The sequence below is a fragment of the Castor canadensis genome, chromosome 8 (genome assembly GCF_047511655.1).
Source record: "Castor canadensis chromosome 8, mCasCan1.hap1v2, whole genome shotgun sequence".
In the NCBI taxonomy this organism is placed as follows: Eukaryota; Metazoa; Chordata; class Mammalia; order Rodentia; family Castoridae; genus Castor; species Castor canadensis.
The window spans coordinates 96152072-96175722 of NC_133393.1; the positions used below are offsets into that span (position 1 = coordinate 96152072).

The window sequence follows — 23651 nt, forward strand, 5'->3', positions numbered from 1 at the left end:
AAACAAATTAATGGGGCAAGGAGGAAAACAGTGTTACCAAGACCTGAAGCAAGAAATTTAGGAAAGAATGTCAGTACTTTTCATGAATAAATATTCAGTTTCTAAAGTAAGATGATTATTATGGTGAATGGTTGTTCAACCTGTGAGAATTTCCTGAACAACATGGACTGAGTTTCTCAAAATATAATATCTGAAGGTAAGGCTAAATAATCTCTGTAAATTTTCAAACTCAAAATTTAGATTATTCTATATTCTAGATCTCTTTTTTTAACATTGTGGAAAGGAAAAATCAATTATAGTATTGTATACTTTATAGAGTTGCTAAATATTTTTTAAGAATAACTATAGGCTTAATTTTAAAGAAACATTGAAAGAAATTGTGCCTATTAAAATGTTAGCACCAGAGTTTTTTTTAAATCTATATCCATAATAACAGTGTTTTCAATGAACAAAGATCAATATTTAACTCAAGATAATATTTTTACATGAATGTAGGGCAGAATGGAAATCAAATAGTGTTGCCAATGGAGAACATATGTTTTTCTATTTTAATTTACAGATAATTCACTTTATGAATATTGTAATGCTATGCACTATCCTCAGTCTTCTTTCTGTTCTTTGTGTTTTAGGGAGAAGATACATTTTATGTTCTAAGGGGGTGAAAAAATGATGAAAAACCACACAGTACCCACTGAGTTCATTCTACGAGGGCTGTCAGATGATCCGGAGCTTCAGATTGTGATTTTTCTCTTTTTAATTATCACATATATATTAAGTGTCACTGGAAATTTAACCATCATCACTCTCACCTTGGTGGACTCCCATCTACAGACCCCCATGTATTTCTTCCTCAGGAACTTCTCCATATTAGAAATAACCTTTACAACTGTCCGTATCCCTAGATTTCTGGGCACAATTTTTACCAGAGATAAAACTATTTCTTACAATAACTGCACAGCTCAGTTGTTTTTCTTCATTTACATGGGTATAACAGAATTTTACCTTCTAACTGCCGTGTCCTATGATCGCTATGTGGCCATCCGCAAACCTCTGCATTATGCAACTATCATGAACAAGAGAGTCTGCATACTACTCGTGTTTTGTGCTTGGCTGGCAGGGTTCTTAAACATCTTCCCACCAGTTATTCTCTTTCTTCAGTTACATTACTGTGCCTCAAATGTCATTGATCACTTTGCTTGTGATTATTTCCCCCTTTTGCAGTTGTCCTGCTCAGACATTTGGCTCCTAGAAGGTATTGGTTTTTATTCTGCAATAGTGATTCTGCTTTTCACTTTAGCATTAATAGTTCTTTCCTACATGCTCATCATTAGGACAATTTTGAAACTTCCTTCTGCCAGTCAGAGAAAAAAGGCATTTTCTACATGCTCCTCTCACATGATTGTCATTTCTATCTCTTATGGAAACTGCATATTCATGTATGCTAATCCCTCTGCAAAAGAAAAAGCATCATTGACCAAAGGAGTAGCTATTCTCAATACTTCTGTTGCTCCTATGATGAATCCATTTATATACACCCTGAGGAACCAGAAAGTGAAGTAAGCCTTTAAGGACACCATCCAAAAGTTGATGCTTTTCTCAGGTAAAAGAAAGCATTAGTGATGTTAAAAGGAATGCAGCCTTTCTTTCTCAAATTTATTGGAAAGGGAGAAAGACAGCATTCTTTATGATCAGATTAGTATTATGGTACTTAAGGAAATTATACTTTTAGAGTAAGCAATGGCTTTTTATGTTTAGGTACAGTTCTACATCTATGTTCATCTGCCTATCTATCTATTGACCTATGCATCTGTCTGTCTTTCTTCTATGTATCAACTCTATGTTTGCTTATGTAGATACGTGTGTGTGTATTTTAAAACATCCTTGTATATGTTTTCTATCATGCATATGCTCTCAAAAATCATTATAGCTATTGGGTTATTTTTCTATTTCATTATTAAAATTTTCCTCACATTGTACTTACTAAATTTGATAAAAGTGAATGTTGCTTCAAATTTTCTGATATTTCATGTATTTCATTCAAGTGTATTTGGATGAAGTAGAAAATATGGTTTAATGATTATGATTTGGAATAGGAATGGTTTGCTTAGTAGAGACATAGGTCATTTAGCTTGAGGGAAGAAAGGTCAAGATGGATGTAAACTTTGTAGTTAGTCATTCTTAATGTGTAATGGGAATGAATTTTATTAGGAAATCTGATTCTATTTAGCATTTCTGGAAAATCAAAAAACTACAATCGGGGGTTTGGGATAAAATGCATAAGTATCCATTTAAATATGTTAAAATATTAGAAACATGTGTATCATATTTGTATTAATAATTCTTATGATAATAATGAGAAGAAGTAGTAAGAGGAGTAGAGCAGAAAATAAAAATAAAGTTTTTCAGTGATTATTACATGGCAGACTTATTGTAATTGTTCTCTATACATTGGCCCACTCAATTATTTTAATGACTGTAAGAAATATATAAAATTAGTATTTTCCATTGATTAAAGTTATTATTCTTTAGGTAGATTAAATTAAATTAAACTCCAAAATACAAAACATATCAATAAAATTTATTAAATTATGATAGACATGAGAGTTTAGCTTTCTGGAGAGCTCCATTTCAATCTCAGGGTCTACAAATGACTTTAGAGTTTTTGCTACAGGGAAGAGAACATCTCTTATAAGTGCATGCATTCCTGTGTGTATTGTACCTACTCTACTTTTATTAGGTAAGTCATATGCAATATTTATTTTGTAATTCCCCTCAGAAAATAACTAGCATTATTTATAATTTCTAAGCAAGTGAACAGAGTGAAACCAAGGTTGAAAAGTCAGTGTTTCAGAGATTATAGCTTGCAGATCATGGGGTTTAAATTCACTCTCTACATCAAAATCCACACTCATAGTTACAACATGATGACTTTCACTTGTATTAATTCATTAAATATTCATGTTAAGTAGCAAAAGTTTTAAAATATTTTCTTATGTATGGTTTACTCATTCAGATTATGACAGGTTTTTGGCATATAGTGATGAAAAAGGATGATTTATTCCCAAATTTTCTAAAATTCTCCTGTGGACAATTAAGCCAAATAATGATATTATTGATGATGAGAGAATGCCAGTTTTTCTGACTTTTATCACATCATAGTTATGATCAGTTTCATAATAATTGCTAAACACGGGCTCACCTTATGTCCAAAGTCATAAGCATATGATAAATTATAGATCTTGTCTTCCTTGGCTTTGTCACTTCAATTTTCACTCATTATCTTTCTTGGCTATCTTTTATATTATAAAGAATTGTTGGGAATAAGATTATGATGCTCTATAAACAGAGACTAATCTCTTCACAGTAACTCTCTGCCTACAACCTGAATCATGACTCATGAATTGATCTTCTACTCAGTTTGACTTGTTTATCAGTGCACACAAATAATTATTCCAAGTGTGTTTGAAAAAAATTATGTCAACTACCACCCCTACACTTCTAAATGTCAACTTGTTTTAGGTACTTATCATCCTACATCCAAGAAACACTGGGGTTAATTCTCTATTTAAATCCATGTACAAAACAAACAGGAAAATCATAACAATTAATATATATTGAACAACCTGAAATTATATCTTGTCAATAATAAAATGAGCAATTTTGCATACATTGTGTTGTCTTAACTCAATATTTATATGTGGATATTAACAGTTCTCTATAAAATAATAAGAAACTTCCAGATGCAAGCTCTTCTAAATTTTTATATGATTGTGAAAATTCACTCAGACAATATTTTTAAAAAATATTTATTAAAACAACTTGATTACAAATGTGTCCTACCAATATGCATTAAAAAGATGATGCTATCTCCATGCTATAGGATTTCAAGAAACAGTGAAAAGCTAGATGTGTAGATATAGAGCTAATTTTTATAAAACGATGAACCAAGTTTTGTATCAGTGTGAAGAATGGACTACTCACAAAATTTGCATTCTCTGGGAAGGACTCCCAGCAAATGTGAAAAATTTAATTAAATGGACATTCCAAAAAAATTACTAAATAATACAGAGTTATAAAAGTGATGGATGAAATGTGTAGTGAATGACAAGATAATAAATAGAAAGCAGCATATAACAACTACTTCTTTTAAAGAACTATTTTTATGAATTCAATTTATTGTAGCAAAATAATGCTATAAAACCAGTATTTGCTTTCTTTATGTGAATGTAGTAAATACCACCTTATTTACAGATTTATTACACACTATTTTGACCAAGGGCTGTTAAAACAATAATAAATGAAAACAAATTTCAAAAACAAAAATTTTAAATTCTCAAGTGAACATTATGGAGTTTAGTCAATGCAGAAAAACTCTTAGTCATTCCCGTGTCATTGACTGTACTTAAATGCTTATAGGATCAGCTGAGATGTTCCCTGCCCTTAATTCACTGAAAATATGTCTTCCAAAAAACAAATGGTAGCCAAAAAGCAAGGTAAAAGTTGATGTCCTTAATTTAAGTGCTAAAGTGCAATTTTAGGCTTGTTGAAAGACAGCATGTCTTTAGCAGAGGTTGAGTAACATTATGGGAAAAATGAATTAAGCATTATTAGTTCAGTACTGAACCCTATGAATCCTGAGCATCCATAGTTTTCCTCAATCGCATTCTCCTTAGAACCATCACCCAGAGATACCAAGGGCCTACTGCATTATTTTTCAACTATGTTGAATCTTTTACCTATCCCTCTAAGATTTTAATAGTCCCTTTAAGTTTTTCTCTTCCCTTTAAAGAATAGGGCATAAAGACTCATAAGAAATATGCAATTACATATGGCCATGTATATCAGAACAGTGAACTGATTTAGGGCTATGACTCAGGAACTAAGCCACTGACCCAACTCCTGTGGGAGGGGAGAAACCTTGTAAAATAGAAATATACAAAGCAAACATAGAATTTCAGAATTTTGTGCTAGTGAGATCATTCATTCTTAAATGAGCACATCCAAAATACCAAGACTGGCTTACAAAGAATTCTCTACAAATTAATATTCCAGAAATTAAACATCCAGGAACCAGTAGTTCTTTTGGAAATAACTTATATCTCTTGGACAACACAGAAAATCACTTTCATTGCTCATCTCAGATGTAATATCTGCCCTCATGATAACTGTAGCACACTTTGAGTTTATTCTATTTTCCTTTGTCTTTTGGGCAAGATTTTGTCATGTTTGGATTGAACACTGAATTATCTATACCACCACCTTCAGTTATAGCTAAAGAATATGGTATTGATAATTCATTATCTAACCTATAGGTTTTACTTAGTCATTCTCCATGAGGTATGTCATGCCATACATATCTTTCTGATGTTAGGTCTCCTATGCTGGAAATCTCCATCCTAAGTCACCATTGTTTTGCTCCATCTTATACATTTCTATATTTTATAGAATCACGTAAGTGTGTCAGAATGATGCAACTATGCTTACCAGTAAGAGTGAAATTTTTACAATGTATTGGTATTTCATTTTAAGGATGTCTACAAATGGACATGTAATTTTTTGAGCAAAGAAAATATTTTGTTTGTTTTTACCTCCCCAAGGGCTTATTGTAGTGTAGTAATGCAGTAAACTATGTGTTAAATTAATCAGAATATGGATGAAAGTCTCAAATGCCTGCTTCTTATTTGTATCATCAATATATTTTGCCTCTAAATTATCATTTCTGTCTTCAAAGTTCTCTGAGTAAGTTTTGTTTGGTTTTGCTTCATTTCCCCCATGGATAAAGCAAATACTTACTTTTTATTAATTACCATTAATATTTTTATTTTAATATTTTTATGTCTTAGTTTTCTAGGCACATTGCTTTTCAGAACCACAGACATAAATCACTAGAACCCTTTAACAGTATTGGATATCCCTACAAATCAATATTAAACAGACTGTAACCTCTCTCTTTCTCTTAAGATGTAGCTTCTCAGATTTCCATTGTGAACTTATCTATTCTTTTTTTATGTTCACTCACTAAGCTTCCTGTGGGATCCCTATGATCAAATTTCCATGGATTTCACACTTTTGATGTTTTCTTTACTTGAAAGGTTCTCATGTTTCACAATAGTGAAACATCATAGTGACACTAAACAATAAAATTTATTCAAGGAAGCGCTGCCTCACTCCCCAGACAGCAGTGACTCCAATGAGGTAGGGATCTTCAAGTCTGAATAGCAGCTAATGTGTTCCCTTGGTCACTCTGTATAGTCTTAGAAAGCACAGCCTCTTGTGTGACCTTAGGAAAAGTAGTTAAACTCTCAATGGTCAGTTTCTCCACATGAAAATTATCTCAGAGGGTGGTTATGAATATTTACTAAGATGAGGCTTGATAAAGTGTATACACTGTGATGGGCACTATGTCAGGCCTCTTCCGGACATTTTTCTCATTTAAAGCTCTTTAAGCCCAGTAAAGTGAACGTTATTTCTTACATTTACAGATTAGGTGTAAAGCAACTTGTCAAAGGCTTCTTAAATAATTAAACATAGATCTGCCATATGATCCTGCAATCCCACCCCTAGGGATATACGCAAAGGAATACAACTCAGGTTACTCCAGAGGCTCCTGCACACCCGTGTTTATTGCAGCACTGTTCACAATAGCCAAGTTATGGAAACAGCCAAGATGTCCCACTACTGACGAATGGATTAAGAAAACATGGTATTTATAGACAATGGAATTTTACTCAGCCATGAAAAATAATGAAATCTTTTCATTCACAAGTAAATGAATGAAACTGGAAAATATCATCTTAAGTGAAGTTAACCAGGCTCAGAAGGTCAAAAATCATATGTTCTCCCTCATAGGTGGACTTTAAACCTAAAACAAATGCAATAATATTAATGGACGCTGAGGGAAAAGCACATACATGAGGAACAGGGAAAGGTAGGAAACCCAAAACTTGAAAGGGTTTGATGTGTACACTGTAGAGGAGTTAATATAGAAACCTTAAAATGACAGAGGTCACTTTGGGAAGGTGACCAGGAAGTAGTGAAGAGGTCTGGTAGAGATGAACCAATTCAGGTTGTAATACACAAGTGCATGGAAGCAATGTTAGGAGTCTCTCTGGAGCTATCCATATCTCAAACTAGCAAAAATGCTATGTCTTTCTTATTATTGCTTATGTCTTCTCTTCAACAAAATTGGAAAAGAGGGCAGACAGGTTCTACCTGGAAGCGAGGGGGTGGGGGGAGATAGAGGAGGCAAGGGGCAGCGGGGAGAAATGGCACAAACAATGTATGCATATACGAACAAATTTTAAAAAGATCAAATGTAAAAAGAAAAGTCATATAGTGACTTAGTGGTGAGATTAGGTGTTAAAGCCAGGACTGAAATATCCCTTCTCTCAACCAGTCTTTCAGCAGGGCAGACCTTATTTTTCATCAATCTGCCATTTACTATTCTTTTTGGCTAACCAAATTTCTCATTATAAGTGATTTTCCTGATAATAACAATTGCCTGCTTTATATTGGGCCTCCACTCACCAACGATTTAGTCAACAAAGTTTAAACTGTCTTTTTTAAAGGTTTTGTTGTATTTGTTTCAGATTTTTTTTCATAATGATGAATAAAGTAAAACAAAGGAATTGGTCTCTGCCACATCTACATAATGGAACAATTGTAAAAGTCGATCAAGAAGGAACTTTGTAACCAGAAAATATTATAAAACCATAAGAGGCTGTTATTAGTATTATTCTTATTATTAGGAAGAGCAATGATTGACTGAATAAATGGCTTACTGAAACAAGCACAAAAGAAAGACAAGGCTTAAAAAGTGCTGGAAAACATACGAGTATCTTCCAAGTACTTAATGAAATATATCTACAACCATTATTTTTTAATTCCACTTTTAATTTAATTACATACAACCATTCACATAAAATATACTCAAAAATAATTCACCTTTATGAAACCCGATAGTGTTAACAGGACAACAGAACTTGTGTATTATTTCATGTGAATATCCCTTAATCACAATTAAAGCATAAAAGTTTTCTCATCTACAAATTAGAGATTATAATAATTGTACTTTATTGAAGTAAATTGCATTGCTTTTGAGAAACATAAAAATATTTTATGTGTTTACTAGTTTCACATATTCCAAAATCCTTCAAATATGCCTATCCATAATCAGAGATTATAATCATACATTTTCTGTTGTGCCTGTAGCTCAATTTTTCCAGTCAGATACACTCACAACAGATGTGAACTTTTAACTCAGTTGCAGTTAGGCATCCATATTGCAGGGGTAGATCAGAGTATGTAAAGAGGATTCTAAATTCATAACCACAGTTAAGATTGTAGAGGGTCCACTTTCATGGACACTCAATTTGAGAAGAGGCTTTCAGATCATTCCATAAGGCCCATCCTAAAATCTGACTTCAACCTTCTACTTTTTATTAGTGAAAAATAATTGTACAAAATAATGTGTTTCATTTAACAATTTCATACATGTAATTAACCTATTATAATAGAAAAAGGTCTCCTCTATTACTCTCTCTTTCCCCTGCTCTTCTTCTCTCTAGCCCCTTCCTCTTCTCAAACAGTCTCCCCTTACTACTTTCATGTCTTTTTTAAACCTACATTCTGCATGTGAAAAAATAGGTGTGATATTTGTCTTTCTCAGTCTGGCTTATTGCACTGAGCATCATGGTATTCAGTTCCATTGATTTTCCTGAAAATAACATAATTTCATACTTCTTTATGAATGAACAATACTCAATTGTATATATACATATATATATATACATACCTTGCATACATACATACATGTATATACATATATACATATATACATATATGTATATATATCACATTTTCTGTATACATGAAATTATTGATGGGCACTGAGGCCTATTCCATAACTTGGCTATTGCAAATGTGCTGTGATAAATATGGATGTGCAGATATCTTTACTGTATGCTGACATTGATTCCTTCAGTTATTTATTCAGGAGCAGTGTAGTTGGATCATAAGGTAGTTCTATACTACATTTTTTAGGAATCTACAGACTGATTTCTATAGTGGATAGAAAAATTTACATTCCCACCAACACTATATAAGAGTTTCTTTTCCTCCCCATCGTCACTAACATTTTTTATTCTTTCCTAATGATTGTGAATATGACTTGGTTGAAACGGAATTTTAGTGTCATTTTGATTTGCATTTCTCTGGTGGCTAAAGATATTGAGCACTCCTTTGTGCATTTATTGGCAATTTGTATTTCTTTTGCGAACGAAAGGTTCAGTTCATTTGTCAACTTACTGATTGGATTATTTGTTCCTTTGGTGTTTAGTTTTTCATTCTTTATATATTCTGGTTATTAATATTCTGTTAAGTGAATAGCTGGCAGATTTTCTCTCATTCTGTTGGTTGACTCTTCACTCTGGTAACTTTTTCTTTAAATGTGCAGAAACTTTTAAATTTGATTCAGTCTTATTTGTCATCTTATTTCCTGGATAATTTGGGACCATATTTCAAAAATAATTACCTGGGCCTATATATTCCAGAGTTTTCCCTATTTTTAACTGTAATAGTTTCAAAGTTTCAGGTCTTTGATTCACTTGGAGTTGACTATTATACAGGGTGACAGATAGGGAGTCTAGTTTTATTCTTTTTAATGTGGATTTTTCAAGAATCATTTCTTGAAGAGGCTATCTTTTCTCCAGTGTATGTTTTGGCTCCTTTGTCAAGATCAGATAACTGAACTTGTGCAATTTTATATCTGGGTTTTCTATTCTATTGAATTTGTCTTCATGTCTGTTTTTGTGCCAATACAATGCTATTTTTGTTACAATGGCTATGTAGTATAACTTGAAATTTGGTATTGTGATACCTTCGTTATTGCTTTTTTTTGGTAATAATTACTTTTACTAATCAGGGTATTTTAATTCTTCCATATAAATTTTGGATTAGTTTTTTTCGTTCCTGCAAAGAATGACATTGATGGTGATTGCATCAAATACATAGATTGCTTTCAGTAGAATAGCTATTTCCACAATATTAATTCTGCCAATCCATGAACATATGAGACCTTTCCATTTTCTGGTGTCTTTTTCAATTTATTTCTTAAATGATTCATAGTTTTCACTATAAAAGTTTTCCACCTTTTTGATTAAATTTATATAAAGTTCTTTTTGAGATTAGTGTGAATGAAATTATTTTCTTCACTTCTTTCTCAGTCTCTTCATTGTTAGTATTTAGCAAAGCTACTGATTTTTGTGTAGTGACTTTATATCCAGATATATTGCTGAAAGTGTTGATCAGATCTAGGAAGTTTTTGGTGGGATCTTTTGGTATAGAATCATATCATCTGCAGATAGCAATAATTTGACTTCTTCTTCCCCTATTTGAATCCCCTTTATTTCTTTCTCTTGCTTTATTGCTCTTGCTTGGAATTCCAGCACTATATTGAATAACATTGGGGAGAATGAACACTCTTGTCTCATACCTGACTTTAGTGGAAATAATTTCCATTTTTCCCCATTTGGTATGGTATTGGCTACAGGTTTTTTCATATATAGCCTTTCTTATGTTGAGGTACATTCCATCATTTTCTAATTTCTTCAGAGCTTTTGTCATGAAAGGATTTCAATTTTTGTCAAAGGTTATTTTCTGCATCAACTGAGATGATCATGTGATTTTTTTCCTTGATTCAGTTTATGTGCTGTATTACATTTGTTGATTTACATCTGTTGAACCATCCTTATGTCCCTGGAGTAAAACCTACTTGATCATGGTTATGATCTTTTTAATTTGTAGCTGAATTCAGTTTGCAAGTATTTTATTGAGAATTTTTGCATCTATATTCATTAAAGTGGTTTGTCTGTAATTCTCCTCTTCTGTTGTGCTGTTGTCCAGTTTGGTAATGTGCATAATACTGACTTCATAGAATAAGCCTGGTAGAGTTCCTTTCCTTTTTATTTTATGGAAACATCTACAGAGAGTTGGTGTTAGTTCTTCTTTAAAGGTCTGGTAGAATGTGGTGGTGAATCCATCAGGTCCTGGGGTTTACTTTGATGGGAGAGTCATTATTATGGCTTCAACCTCATTACTTTTCATAGATCTATTTAGTTGGTTTATATCCTCTCAGTTCAATTTTGGTAGGTCACATGGATCTAGAAATTTACCCATTTCTTCCAGATTTTCTAGTTTATTTGAAAGTATCTCCCTCATTATCCTCTGTATTTCATGGATATTTGTCACAATATCCTATTTTTCATCTCTAATTTTATTGTTTAAGTTTATTAAATTGTTTATTTGGTTATATTACCAATTTTGTGCTATGCAGTTAATTTTTGAAAACACTTTTTAAAGCATATATTGATTGTACAAGCAGCTCTATAGTGACATTTAAATTTATGTTTACAATGTATCTTGCTTAAAGTCACCTCCTCCATTGTTCTCTCTCATCCCCCAAATCCCCTTTTTAAAACATTTTCTACAGGTTTCATTGTTCTATTTTCATACAAGTATATAAGCATATTTAACCTCTTTCACCCTGTGTTTACCTTTCCCTTTCCCACTAGTATGTACACCAAAATGTGACCTGTTTATAGTCCTGTCCCTTATTTTTTAAGTGCATATTCATTGTTCAAAGGGTTTTCACAGTGGTATTTCACAATGAATATATTGTATTTTAACTAGATTAACCTCCTCTATTACTTTCTCTTTTCCTATATCCCTATCCTTCTATTATTCAACAGCTGTTAGTGAGTTTTGTTATTCCATCTTCATACACAGATGCAATATATTTCAATATTATTCACTCTCTATCATTCCCTTTTCCTTTCCTACCTCTCAGTACCCTCTAACAATAGTACTATTACAAACATATTATATACGTACATATATGTGTGTGTGTGTGATTACAAACTTGTTATATGTATTGTGATCATGTATGTATTAATAGATATGTTTATCTTTTTGGTTGAGTTTCCACATATGACAGAAAACATGTGACCTTTATTTCTCCCTCAGTTATGAATGATAGTTTTCGGGGTAGAATAATCTAGCTTGGCAGTTATTTTCTTTTAGCACATGAAATACATGTGCTAAAATATATCATTCCATGCCCTCCTTGCTTTTAAGGTTTGTGTTGAGAAATCTGATGTGATCCTAAAGGTTTGCCTTTATATTTGACTTATCAATTTTGCAGTTTTCAATATTCTTTCCTTGTTCTACACACTTAACATTTTGCCTATCATATGTCTTGGAGAAGTTCTTTTCTGAGTGTTCTAAAAGCTGCCTATACCTGAATAGCTAATGCTTTCTAAAGATTTGGGAAATTTACTCCTATTATTTTATTGAATATATTTTATATCCCTTTAGCTTACACTTCTCCTTCTTCTTTGCCCATGATTCATAGGCTTGTGTTTTAATAGTATCCCAGAGGTCGGGCATGTTTCATTCATACTTTGTTTTTTCCTTTTTCTTCATCTGACTGTTCTGATATATCTACCTTGTCTTCAAGTCCTGATATTCTGTCTTCAATTTGGTCTGCTCTACTGGGTGGACTTTCTATTGTTTTTTATTTGACTTGAGGAGCTTTTCATTTCCAGAATTCCAGTTTGATTCTTTATCAATATTTTTATATCTTTATTGAATTTCTTTTTCATATCCTGCATTGTTTTCCTAATTTTGTTCAGCTGTTTATTTATATACTCTTTGAACTCATTCATCTTTTTGTTCATTTCTTCTTTCATTTTATTGATCATCTTTATAAATATATTTTTTAGTTCTTTGGACTTTCTATTAATTATCCTTAGTGTCTGATACTGTGGGGTTGTTGAACTTTGGAGATCTCATGTTGCTTTTCATTTTCTCTGTTTTTGCATTGAGATTCACCAAATTTTGAGGTCAAATTCATGGTTTGGATGTTTTAGTCACAATTGGTCTTAAAATTGAAGTTTTCTCAGTGTTTAGGCAGGGCTGGGTAATGGGAGGATTTCAGTATATTTTCTTACCACTGGACTGGAAGGGTAGCTCTATAGACAAACTTTGGTCTACATGTCCACGGTATCAGGTCTGATCCCCAGAACCACTCAGATAGAGGAGAAGTAGATGGAGTCTCTTATGCTTCTTTGTGCATGGGTTGGTGATATATGTGTTTGAGGTGGTTGGGGTAAAGTATCAGTGTGTCCACCTTTATACTGTTTCCACCTTAGAAGCTTCCCTTCTTTGTGTACTGGAAGGCACTGCTGGCTGCACAGCACCTTTTAGTCTATGGACTAGGAAGTTGCCACTTACTACTCAGATCCCACTATTTTTACCCCTTATGGCAACACATGTAACACTCAGGTGTCTACCAAATATGCCTGATGCTAGGGGGTACAAATATCTCACTGAGCTCTACACCAGTGGTATAAAACTGAAGGACTCAGGTGCCCTTCTTGCAGTTCTTTCTGACCATGCTTAACAGTTTGCCTCCTGTGAAAGGGATATCACATGAGCTCCAGGTCTTGTCTTTAGAGCTCTCAACTCTGCCTGGCAGCAATCCCCCAAAGTCAGCAGATAGATCCTGGATGCTGAGCACTGTGCTGTGTCTACAGTGATCCTTGGCTCCAAGACTTAAGCTTAAAAGGGAGAGTGGGACCACCAACTACCTGGTCCTTTACTACCTCAGCTCCTGGTGCTGCTTTAACTTCTCAGCTCACCTATGTCAAAGCCTCTCACTCTCCATGAGCACTTCTCATAGCTGTTTCTCTTCCAACACTGGCCAAGAATCTCAGAACTCCCTGAGCTGTAATTTTTCCTTGATTTTGAAGCATCCCAGGTAACTCAGACACAAAGCCTGCCTGGCTGCAGGCAGTTTGCAGACAAGTTCTGTAAGGAGAGCTATCTGCCAGTGTCAGCAGTTACATGCTATGTTTAGGAAATTGTCCTCAGGAAATGGAACTACTCTTACTTTGGAGGGCATGGTCATTGATCTTTTGCTGCTTCCTGGGTTCCTGCCAAGATCCCTCAACTCACCTCAATCAAAAACTCTCCTTCTCTACATCTGCCACTAGTAATCAATCTCCCACCTGAACACTCTAGCTGAGAATCCCAGAACTCCCTGTGCTTTGATTTTTCAAGACCATGTGGCCTATTCTCAAAGCCTGCCTGGCTACAGGCTGTTTGCAGGCAGCTACTGTAACCTGAGCCTTGCCAACAAAGCCCTGCTTTGTGTTTGAAATTGTCCTTGGGCAATGGAACTGCTCTCACTAAATAGATGGGGTCATCAACCAAACTCCTTTACCTACCCAAAGTACCTCTAACTTCTCAGCCTGCCCAAAGTCAGTGTCTCCCTCCCAATGAGGTTTTCATGGCTCTTTCCCTCTCATACACCCCTGCCAGATTTCTCAGGACACCTAAGCTGCAATTTACAACATCTGTATTTACAAGATCCCCCAACCAGTACCTCAGTGCTGAACAGGACAGCCTCTCTCAAGATGGTGCCTTGCCACAGCTCTCTGATGTCTGAGGAATGAAAGATCGTCTACCTGATGCTGGCCTGTCATAGTGAGGAAGTCACTGTCCCATGAAATCCCTGCACTGGAATTCCAGGTTTACAGGAACTGTGTGTGTGGTGGAGGTGGTGGGGGTGTTGGTTTGTTTGTTTGTTTGTTTTGTTTTCCCCCACAGCTAGGTTGGCCAGTCTGTTGTGGAGACCTTCTGGCTTATTATGTAATTGAAGCTTTGGCTTCCCCGTGGTTGGAGCTTAAAACTGTCATGATTTACTCTGTTGCCTTTTGTTTTACTATATTTTTCTGCTTTCCTGTCTTTCCTCATGGTACTCAGTGTTCTTCCTCTCTTTTTTTCTCTTCAGAATGTAGTCTCTTCTTTGTTACCCAGAATCTTCTCATTCAGTAGCTGATGAAGAAAGCTTCTTTACTCCTCCACCATTTTGTCCTCCTCTCAATTTCTTCATTTATGTATTTAGTATCAGTTTAGTAGATTTAATTATTTACATTCTATTAAGTCTTTATGCATGTACCTATAACCCATTTTTTGTGTAAGTACTGTGACACATGTATGTAAATAGAAAAATGAGACCTGATGAAACTATTCCAGAAATTGGGTCAAGAGAATAAAGAAGAATGATGGAGGGGATGAGTTCAACTATCATATATTTATATGAATGTTTGTGAATGCCACAATGTACCCCAGCTCAACAATAAAAACAAAAATCTAAAAAGTAATATCAATATAAAAGCAGATTTTGCTAAAATTTTTTAAAGCACACAAATTATGTTCACCAGAGTGTAAGCTATTATGTTAAGTTATTATTAGATGAATTTGGGGGGTTATTGTACTGGGTTGTTTGTGCCTTCAAAAATTCAGGTCCACTTGGAAGTTGTGTAGATGATCTGATTTGGAAACAGAGACTTCACAAGAATAAGGAAGTTAAGATGAGATTGGTTGCATACATTAAAGCAATTTTCCACTCATCGTTATTCAATAGCAGGTCGCCTATAATGTGCAATTTAAAATAATTTGGCCTTTGATATGAGCATCATATCTAGACTTTTGCAACAATGTTCATAATTAATCTTGAACATGTTCACAGTATATTACCCAATTTCATGACTTTGATCATAAATAAATTAATATGGTGTACACTGAGTTTAACATCCTGGCATGCTCTGATAGTTTCTTTCTTCACTATACCCTCCATTTTTTAACTCTCTTTTACTGAAGTAATCTGATACTTTGAATAATTTTATGTCTTCCAAAGAAACAGAAAAAAACTTAAAATTTTTATCAGAAAGTGTTTAGCATTTTAAGATCATTAAATAATCCCAATTTACATTTAGTTTGAACATTTTTATGCAGTTTATGGAGCCCTGTATTAAGTAAGTCTGAAACTAATAATGTGATGGAGTAATTACAGGCGTCTTTCAGATCAAATAGCAAGTAACAAGGTGATGCTGTAGAAAAACAGTCTTTGCACTGGACTTAGGGAGGGACTCTGAGATTTTCATAACATGTAGAATTCTCATTCTACTCTCTAAGAATAAAACCTACTTGAAGAGTTGTCTTTGTCATCTCTGTTTACTTAGAACCTAATACTGAACTCAGCATGTAAGCATTCAAACATAATTACTGAATGAATAAATGATTATGATTATAATCATGGTCAAGTTTTTAATGTTATAAATCAGTGAAAAGATGTAAAATCTTCAAGGTAAATTCTGACATCTTTTATGATATAGAAAGTTGAATTGAGACCTCAGGTCATTCTAAAGCATTACAGTAATTATTAATTTTTCCCTAAAATAGAAAAACCTACTCTTCTTACAGTTTACTCTATTGTTACTTACAGACTACTAATCTCTATTAATCCCATTCTTTAGTTTCTTTTCCTTGGAAAATTACAGATTATTATAAAGATATAAATCTTTCCATATATTCTTCTGCTATGAGTTCAAACCACTACAATATTGTCTATTCTAAATTATGTGATAATTTGGACTACCATTTAGCACTTGGTGTATTGAGAACACCAATCTCCATTGTGCCTTTTGTTTATTCATTCAATGAATTCCCCTGAATTCTTTGTAAGTAGATCAGATAAACTTATGGCTAGCCTGAATAACATAGCATCCATACAGAAGATCATGGCACCTTATCCATCAGGCTATGAAAGAAACTTCATTAGCCTTCATTTCAACTGTACTACCTTGCTTCATTTCAAGTATCTACATACACTTCTTTAAATGGCATAGGTAAAATAACCTGGGACACAATTTATTTGGATTAATGTATAGAAATGGGTTGATACATGTACTTCTTGTAAACATTGTAGAATGTCTCTTGAATTGTCCTTTGTAATCAATATTTTGTGTATTTGGTTGCAAATATAAGATGACAGAGGAGAGACTGATTGCAAAGCTCCTGAAAAATTCCAAAGTACTTATGTTTAGACAGCTTAATAAGGCTTTACATTGACTAAATTGGTCACAATTACCAAAAGAGTAAGCATTTTTTCAGGAATATAATTTTTGCTTTGTTTTATACAAGCAATTTCAATTATACATATTTTGTATAAATAAAGTAAAGGCAAATAATTTCTATGAAATAGATAATACATAAATAAAAAATTAAATACTGCCAATCAATAGCTTCATGAAACACTTTTGTCCATTACAGCCTAACAATTTTATGATTGATAGGACTGCATGATTTTTGAAGTTCTTGTATATATAACAGCTTATCATAATTTGTACTATAATCAATGTCAGGAAGCCATGGTATCATTTTTGTGGTAAGCTTTAATCACTTGGATGCACTATATGTTTTAGTCCTGCACATTGTGAATGTTATACATAGTGAATATTAGTACCAATGATATAAAACCAAAAGACTAAAACCCGCATAAGATACAGCCACAAGGACAGCAAATACTGGAATGTGAGAATGTATCCTTCCCAGAAATTTTATAAGTAAAAAATGGTGTAAACTCATTCACCTATTCAGCTAGTTGGCTAATCATGACATAATGTTACTTTGTTCAATAGCACTGAAACCTATAAAAACTATAGAAAACAAATGAGTTAAGCAAGTGGCCTGAATACTTTAAAATTTTAAAGAATGATCTAACAGGATAAAATACTCAAAGCTTTTAAATTACTTTAATCATGAACAGACAAATTTTTTGTAACATCAAGAGTAATATATGCAAAATATGGGGAAAAAGAAAATAATCTTTTTCAACCTCAAAATTTACCATAAGTGTTGAACTATTCCCATTCAAAATCCATAAAAAAGAAAATAATGCTATGGAGAACTGCTTTATCATTTGGAAATAAGACAAGTAGGAACACTGGAGCACTTGCACTTTACAAAAATTAAATTACAACCAGAGATTGTAAACTGTGCATCAGAGAGTCTGGCACTTGAAGATCATGAATTCAAAGTCAGCCTGGCCTCTATAGACATTGTCTCAAGTACAAAATAAAATGATGCCCTTTTTGTAAGTACTGCTTTCTATATGAGAGTTTTTTATATATCGAGGTCATGATATATAGGTGATAAATTAAAATATATTCAAGGCTATATGCACAATATTAAAAAACACTCTTCTAACTAATAGGTAATAGTATCAAAGCACAAACATTGGAGTTAGATTGGGGCTACCCTCCCATATATTGGGCATGTCTATATATGATTATCAAGAACTCATTACTCAGGACCACTGAGTTGACTTTGCAGATTGTAAAAGTTTGAGTGGAGGGAGAGAAAGGCATGTTTTAAATGTTGAAAAATTTGAAGTAAAGCAAAATCTAAAAAGTACAAATCTTTTCAGTGTTATACACATTCTCAAGTATTTTATTCAAAAGGTTTTAATCTCAGTTTTAACCTTTTTTATTATTTTTAAGAAAATATGTTGAAATATGCAGAAGACATTTACTCCAAAATACATGAAAGCACAATAAAAGAAATAAAGGAATAACTAACATAAAAGGTAACAAACGACAGTTTTTAAAACTATTTTGTTTTGATGTACTACAGAATCATTTCTCTCTAAAAACAAAAGGCACCAATGATTTTTAAAAATTAGTGTTTTAACCATGTTTCTTCATTATATATGCTTAGTTTGTGCAATTATGTTTTGATATATGTCTATATGATGAAATTATTACTGAAGCAAGAAAACCAGCCTATCTCCTTCCAATTATCATTTTTTCTTTGGTGGTGAGAGCAGCGAAAAATCTACTCTCTAAGCAAGTTTTCAGCATATAACATAACATTATTAACTACAGCCCTCATGCTATACATTAGATCTCTAGATTTGTGTACCATATATAATTGCAAGTTTCTATCCTTGAAGATACTGGGGTATATATAGTATATCACAGTATATATAGCATATCATTTACCTATTAAACTAGTTAGCTAATCATGAGAAAACATTACTCTGTTCTAGCACTGACACCTATAAAAACTACAAAAAACAAATGAGACATTATAGATTTAGACAAGTTGTCTAAATACTTAAAAATGTTTTTTAATTATCTTAGAGGACAGCCTATCCAAATCTTTTAAAATAACTTTAAACATGATATAAGATAATATGTATAAATCATATAAATGTAACATAGTCTATATAACAATTGCTAAGCTATGGAAATAGCCAAGATGCCCCACTATTGATGAATGGATAAGAAAGTGTAGTCTTTACATACAATGGAATTTTATTGAGCCACAAAGAATAATGAAATTTTGTTGTTTGCAGGTAGATGGACGGAACTGGATAACATCATGGTAAGTGAAGTTAGCCAGGCTCAGAAGGCCAAAAGCCACATGTTCTCTCTCATATATGAAATATAGACCTAATACAGATACAGCAGTATTATGAAACCTGGTCACACTAAGGCGAGGTCATATATAACAAGGGGAGGGTAAAAGAAGGTAACTAAGAAGGTAAACATGGTTCATATATTCTCCATACAAGAATGAATATAGAATTCTTAAACTGGCTGAAACCAGCAGAAGAAACAGACTAAGGTAGAATGAAGAAAAATAGAGGAGACGAACCAATTAGGGTTATAATACATCTATAGATGAAATAATCACAAGGAAACTCCGTGTAGCTACCTTTATGTCAAACAAGTAAAAATGTCATTTATTTTATTTTTTTATTTTTTCTTCTACAAAATTGGAGAAGGAAAGGGCAGAACAGATCCTAACCAAGGGAATGGGCACCAATGGGAAGGGGGAAGTGGTGGGGAAAGGGAGTAGGGGGATGAATTCAGTGTATATAATGTGTACACATGTATGTAAAAGCAAAAATGATACCTGTTGAAACCATTCCAAGAATAGGGGGAGGGAGGATAAAGGAAAACAGTGAAGGGGTGAATTCAAGTATGATATATTTGATACAATGTAAGAACTTTTGTAAATGCCACAATGTACCCCCACCTAGCACAACAATAAAAAATAAATAAGTAAAAAAGAAAAAATCATACAAAAAGTAATATTATGTTATATATGTAACCATATATGTTAATTATACATGATGTGATGTATATACGATATTTTGTATACACACACATTATATACCATATATATACATACATATGTAGAATGAACCTGTAGCACAGTAGGCTAAGTAAAATAATCCAGAAACAGAAAAAATATTTTAATGACATTTTTTATTATATTGATTTTTTTGTTTCTTTATCTGGCAGCTAAAATGTAGAAAGGCTTTATAAACAGAAATTATGAGAAATTCTACAGCGTTAACAGATTTTATTCTTCTTGGACTGACAAACGACCCACAGTGGCAGGTTGTACTTTTCACTTTTCTTCTTGCTACCTACATGCTCAGTGTGACTGGGAACCTGACCATTATCATCCTCACCCTTTCAGATCCCCATCTGCAGACTCCCATGTATTTCTTCCTTCGGAGCTTCTCATTCCTAGAAATAGCATTCACATCTGTCTGTATTCCTAGATTCCTTGTCACTATTGTGACAGGAGACAGAACCATTTCCTAACAATGGCTGTGTGGCTCAGCTATTTTTTTTCATCTTCTTGGGAGTTACAGAATTTTACCTTCTGGCCACCATGTCCTATGATCGCTACATGGCCATCTGCAAGCCTCTTCATTACACAACCATCATGAGCAGCAGAGTCTGTATTCTTCTAGTCTTTAGCTCATGGCTTATGGGATTCCTGATTATCTTCCACCAATCATCCTTCTGCTTCCAGTATAATTGATCATTTTATCTGTGACTCTTCTCCGATTCTGCAGCTTTCGTGCACAAACACAAGCTTTCTGGACTCATGGCATTTTTCTTAGCCATAGTAACCCTCATGGTTACCTTCACATTAGTTATTCTCTCCTATACAAATATCATCTGCACAATTCTGAGAATTCCTTCTATCAAGGGAAAAAGGCCTTTTCCACTTCCTCCTCCCATATGATAGTTGTCTCCCTTTCTTATGGTAGCTGCATCTTCATGTACATCAAGCCTTCAGCAAGAGAGAGGGTGACTTTAAGCAAAGGAGTAGCAGTACTCAACACCTCAGTGGCTCCTCTCCTGAACCCTTTTATATACACGCTGAGGAATCAGCAAGTGGAGCAAGCCTTCAAGAACATGGTCCAGAGGAAGGTCTTGTCTTCAAATAAATGAGCATGCTTATGTGAAATGTGGATCCCTAAAGACAAATCTGAATGAAAACTACATGAACTCTTTCAAAACACCTCATTTCATTCCTTTAGCTAGATATATTTATTTAACACCAACACCTAATAATTAGCCTAAAACCTAGCTATTAACTATTTTAAGTTATATAGAAAGTGTTTGACTTCACACCTTTATATTTTATGGAAATCAATAATCTCCATTGCTTCTCATATCAAAGCAAGGTAGATTATAAAATCACCCACAAGATAGATTGCTATAAATTAATGAGCTTATGAAACCACATTCAAATATATAATTTAATTTATGACATACATAAATTATGTGTTATACTATCTTTAAAATTTCTTATGACCAAGAGATACATGTTATAATGCTAAAATATTATTAAAATGTCTCCTTGAATTTATCAGTTAAATGTAATAGAATCTATGCAAACTTTAAAAAGAAGTGTATGATAAAATGTGCTTCCAAAAATATCTCTGTTGTTTGAATTGATTCTGTATTGATTCTTGTATTTATTTTCTGAGGAGAATAGAATGTAAGTAATGTTGCAGAGGAAAGAAGAAATTTACCTTATATTTTCCTTCTGTTAATACTCCTAAAAATAGATTATTTAACTGAAAATTTCCTATTACTGACAATCATATTTTACATGGAAACCTTGTTATCCTGAATTAGTATTCACATGCTTTCAAATGGTACAAGATTGTCTTTCTTACTGACATGATGAAGAAAATGGCAAAGAATAGAAGATGGTATGATACTGACTCTTTCTAGCCTATCCTGAAAATGATGATATACAATCATCAATGTCTTCATCCTCTTCTATTAGTAAACATGTAATACTCTCTTTATTTTACTCTCATCTCTTCCACAGAAGTTTTGTTTCTCTCACTCATATTCAGGAAACGAACTTTTGCAGATAGTTGAGAACTATAAAAAATGTATTCAAGCATATGTCCTATATTTAATGGGTCCCTCAATTAAACTTATCATTAAGAAAATAGGTTGTCTTATGACAGTAGCTATGAGCATAACTAGACACAGGTTGATTGATTTTTGTTCCTTGATTTCCATCTTGGTATTATACACAGGTTAATATAAAGAGCTCAATATATTTCCTATGTCCACACCAGAAATACTTTTCTCATGGACTAGAGTGTCCTTAAGCACTCACATATTTATTACCATTGTGCTTCCATGGAATGGATTACATTTTTTCCAAGCAGATGCTAATGTACTGTTATTACAAAACAAAAATTAAATTTCACTTGTATTTGATTATGAATTCTTTGTTGACGCAATTTGTAAAGAAACTGAGCAGTGTAAGATTGCTTTTATAAGACTATAACAAGTAAGCAGAAATGCAAAAGTGAAAATCATGAGTGTGGAAAACCAGAATACAAATGTTAAGTAAATGCAGAAAAACTATTGTTAGTTAGATGACAGATTAAAAATAAAGAGTAAAAATTGATAAAACTCCTAAAAAATAAAAAAAGTGAATTAAGAGAAAAGTAATTTTAAAATAATAAAAGAAACAAAAAGGGAAAATGAGAAAGAAGTAAAAACATAAAGACATCAAATAGAATATGAAAAAAATATAACAAATGAATTGATGGAGGAAAGAATCTCAGCTAAACAGTCCTAGTTAAGTTGCTCAGAAATGCTTCTCTCAGCATCTTCTACATTTTAAATTTGCTGGGTACAGAAAGAGATAATTGGTTGTCACTGCAGCGTGTTGTAATTCCTTTCAGCTTTTGCCACAGGAGTTGGTTTGGAATGCAACAGTGCAGGTCACTACTCACTGAGCAGGTTAAGGCAGAACATTTGCACATCAGGTATGTATTCTCTGTAGAGGTTTTTAATCTGCTCATTCAGGAACACAGCCAATCATAGAGCTGCAGCAAGCCCTTCTTACAGACTGAGATTGGGTTGTGTGTAGACTATGGTGGGCATATATTCTTTAGAAAGTTTTTAGTCAGTGCATCTGGGGGCATGACAAATGTCAAATCTGCATTACAGAAATCTGAGCCTTCAACCTTATTCAGTTTTCACCAATTGTCTCTAAATTTTCCTTTATAGAAAAAAGACACAGAATTATATGATGTTTCTGAATGATTAGATTGGGTTCATTAACCTTGGCAGAAATATCACAGAAGTGTGGCTGTCTTCTCATTCAACTCTATCAGGCATCACATCAGACTAGTTCATTTTTCATCACTAATGATGTTTTCTTTGATTTATTTTTTAAGGTAGCAATTTATAGGCTTCTCCACAATACCAGTGTCTGTAATCTTTATAATTAATGAGTATTTTGATATTCTTAATGATAATTATCTCAATCCTTATAAACTTTTGATTTATAGATTATCTTTCATTATTGAATCAGAGTTCCCAATTTTATTTACCACTATAATTACTGATTTTTATGCTAAATTGTACAGTGTAAATGGGAAAGGGAAAATTAATGGG

General features: G+C 33.2%; 1 protein-coding gene and 1 pseudogene across 1 annotated transcript; both read left to right on the plus strand.

Moving 5' to 3' along the window:
- Positions 1-669: 669 nt before the first annotated feature.
- LOC141425539 (olfactory receptor 6C3-like) lies at positions 670-1560 on the plus strand. The gene has a single exon (XM_074081769.1). The coding sequence runs from the start codon at positions 670-672 to the stop codon at positions 1558-1560; it is 891 nt and encodes a 296-aa protein (XP_073937870.1).
- Positions 1561-20249: 18689 nt separating this feature from the next.
- Positions 20250-21164, plus strand: LOC109677445 (olfactory receptor 6C75-like; annotated as a pseudogene).
- The last annotated feature ends 2487 nt before the right edge of the window (positions 21165-23651 follow it).

Bases quoted from the DNA above. Each gene is read 5' to 3' on its own strand.
- LOC141425539 (XM_074081769.1), top strand. From the start codon at position 670: ATGAAAAACCACACAGTACCCACTGAGTTCATTCTACGAGGGCTGTCA.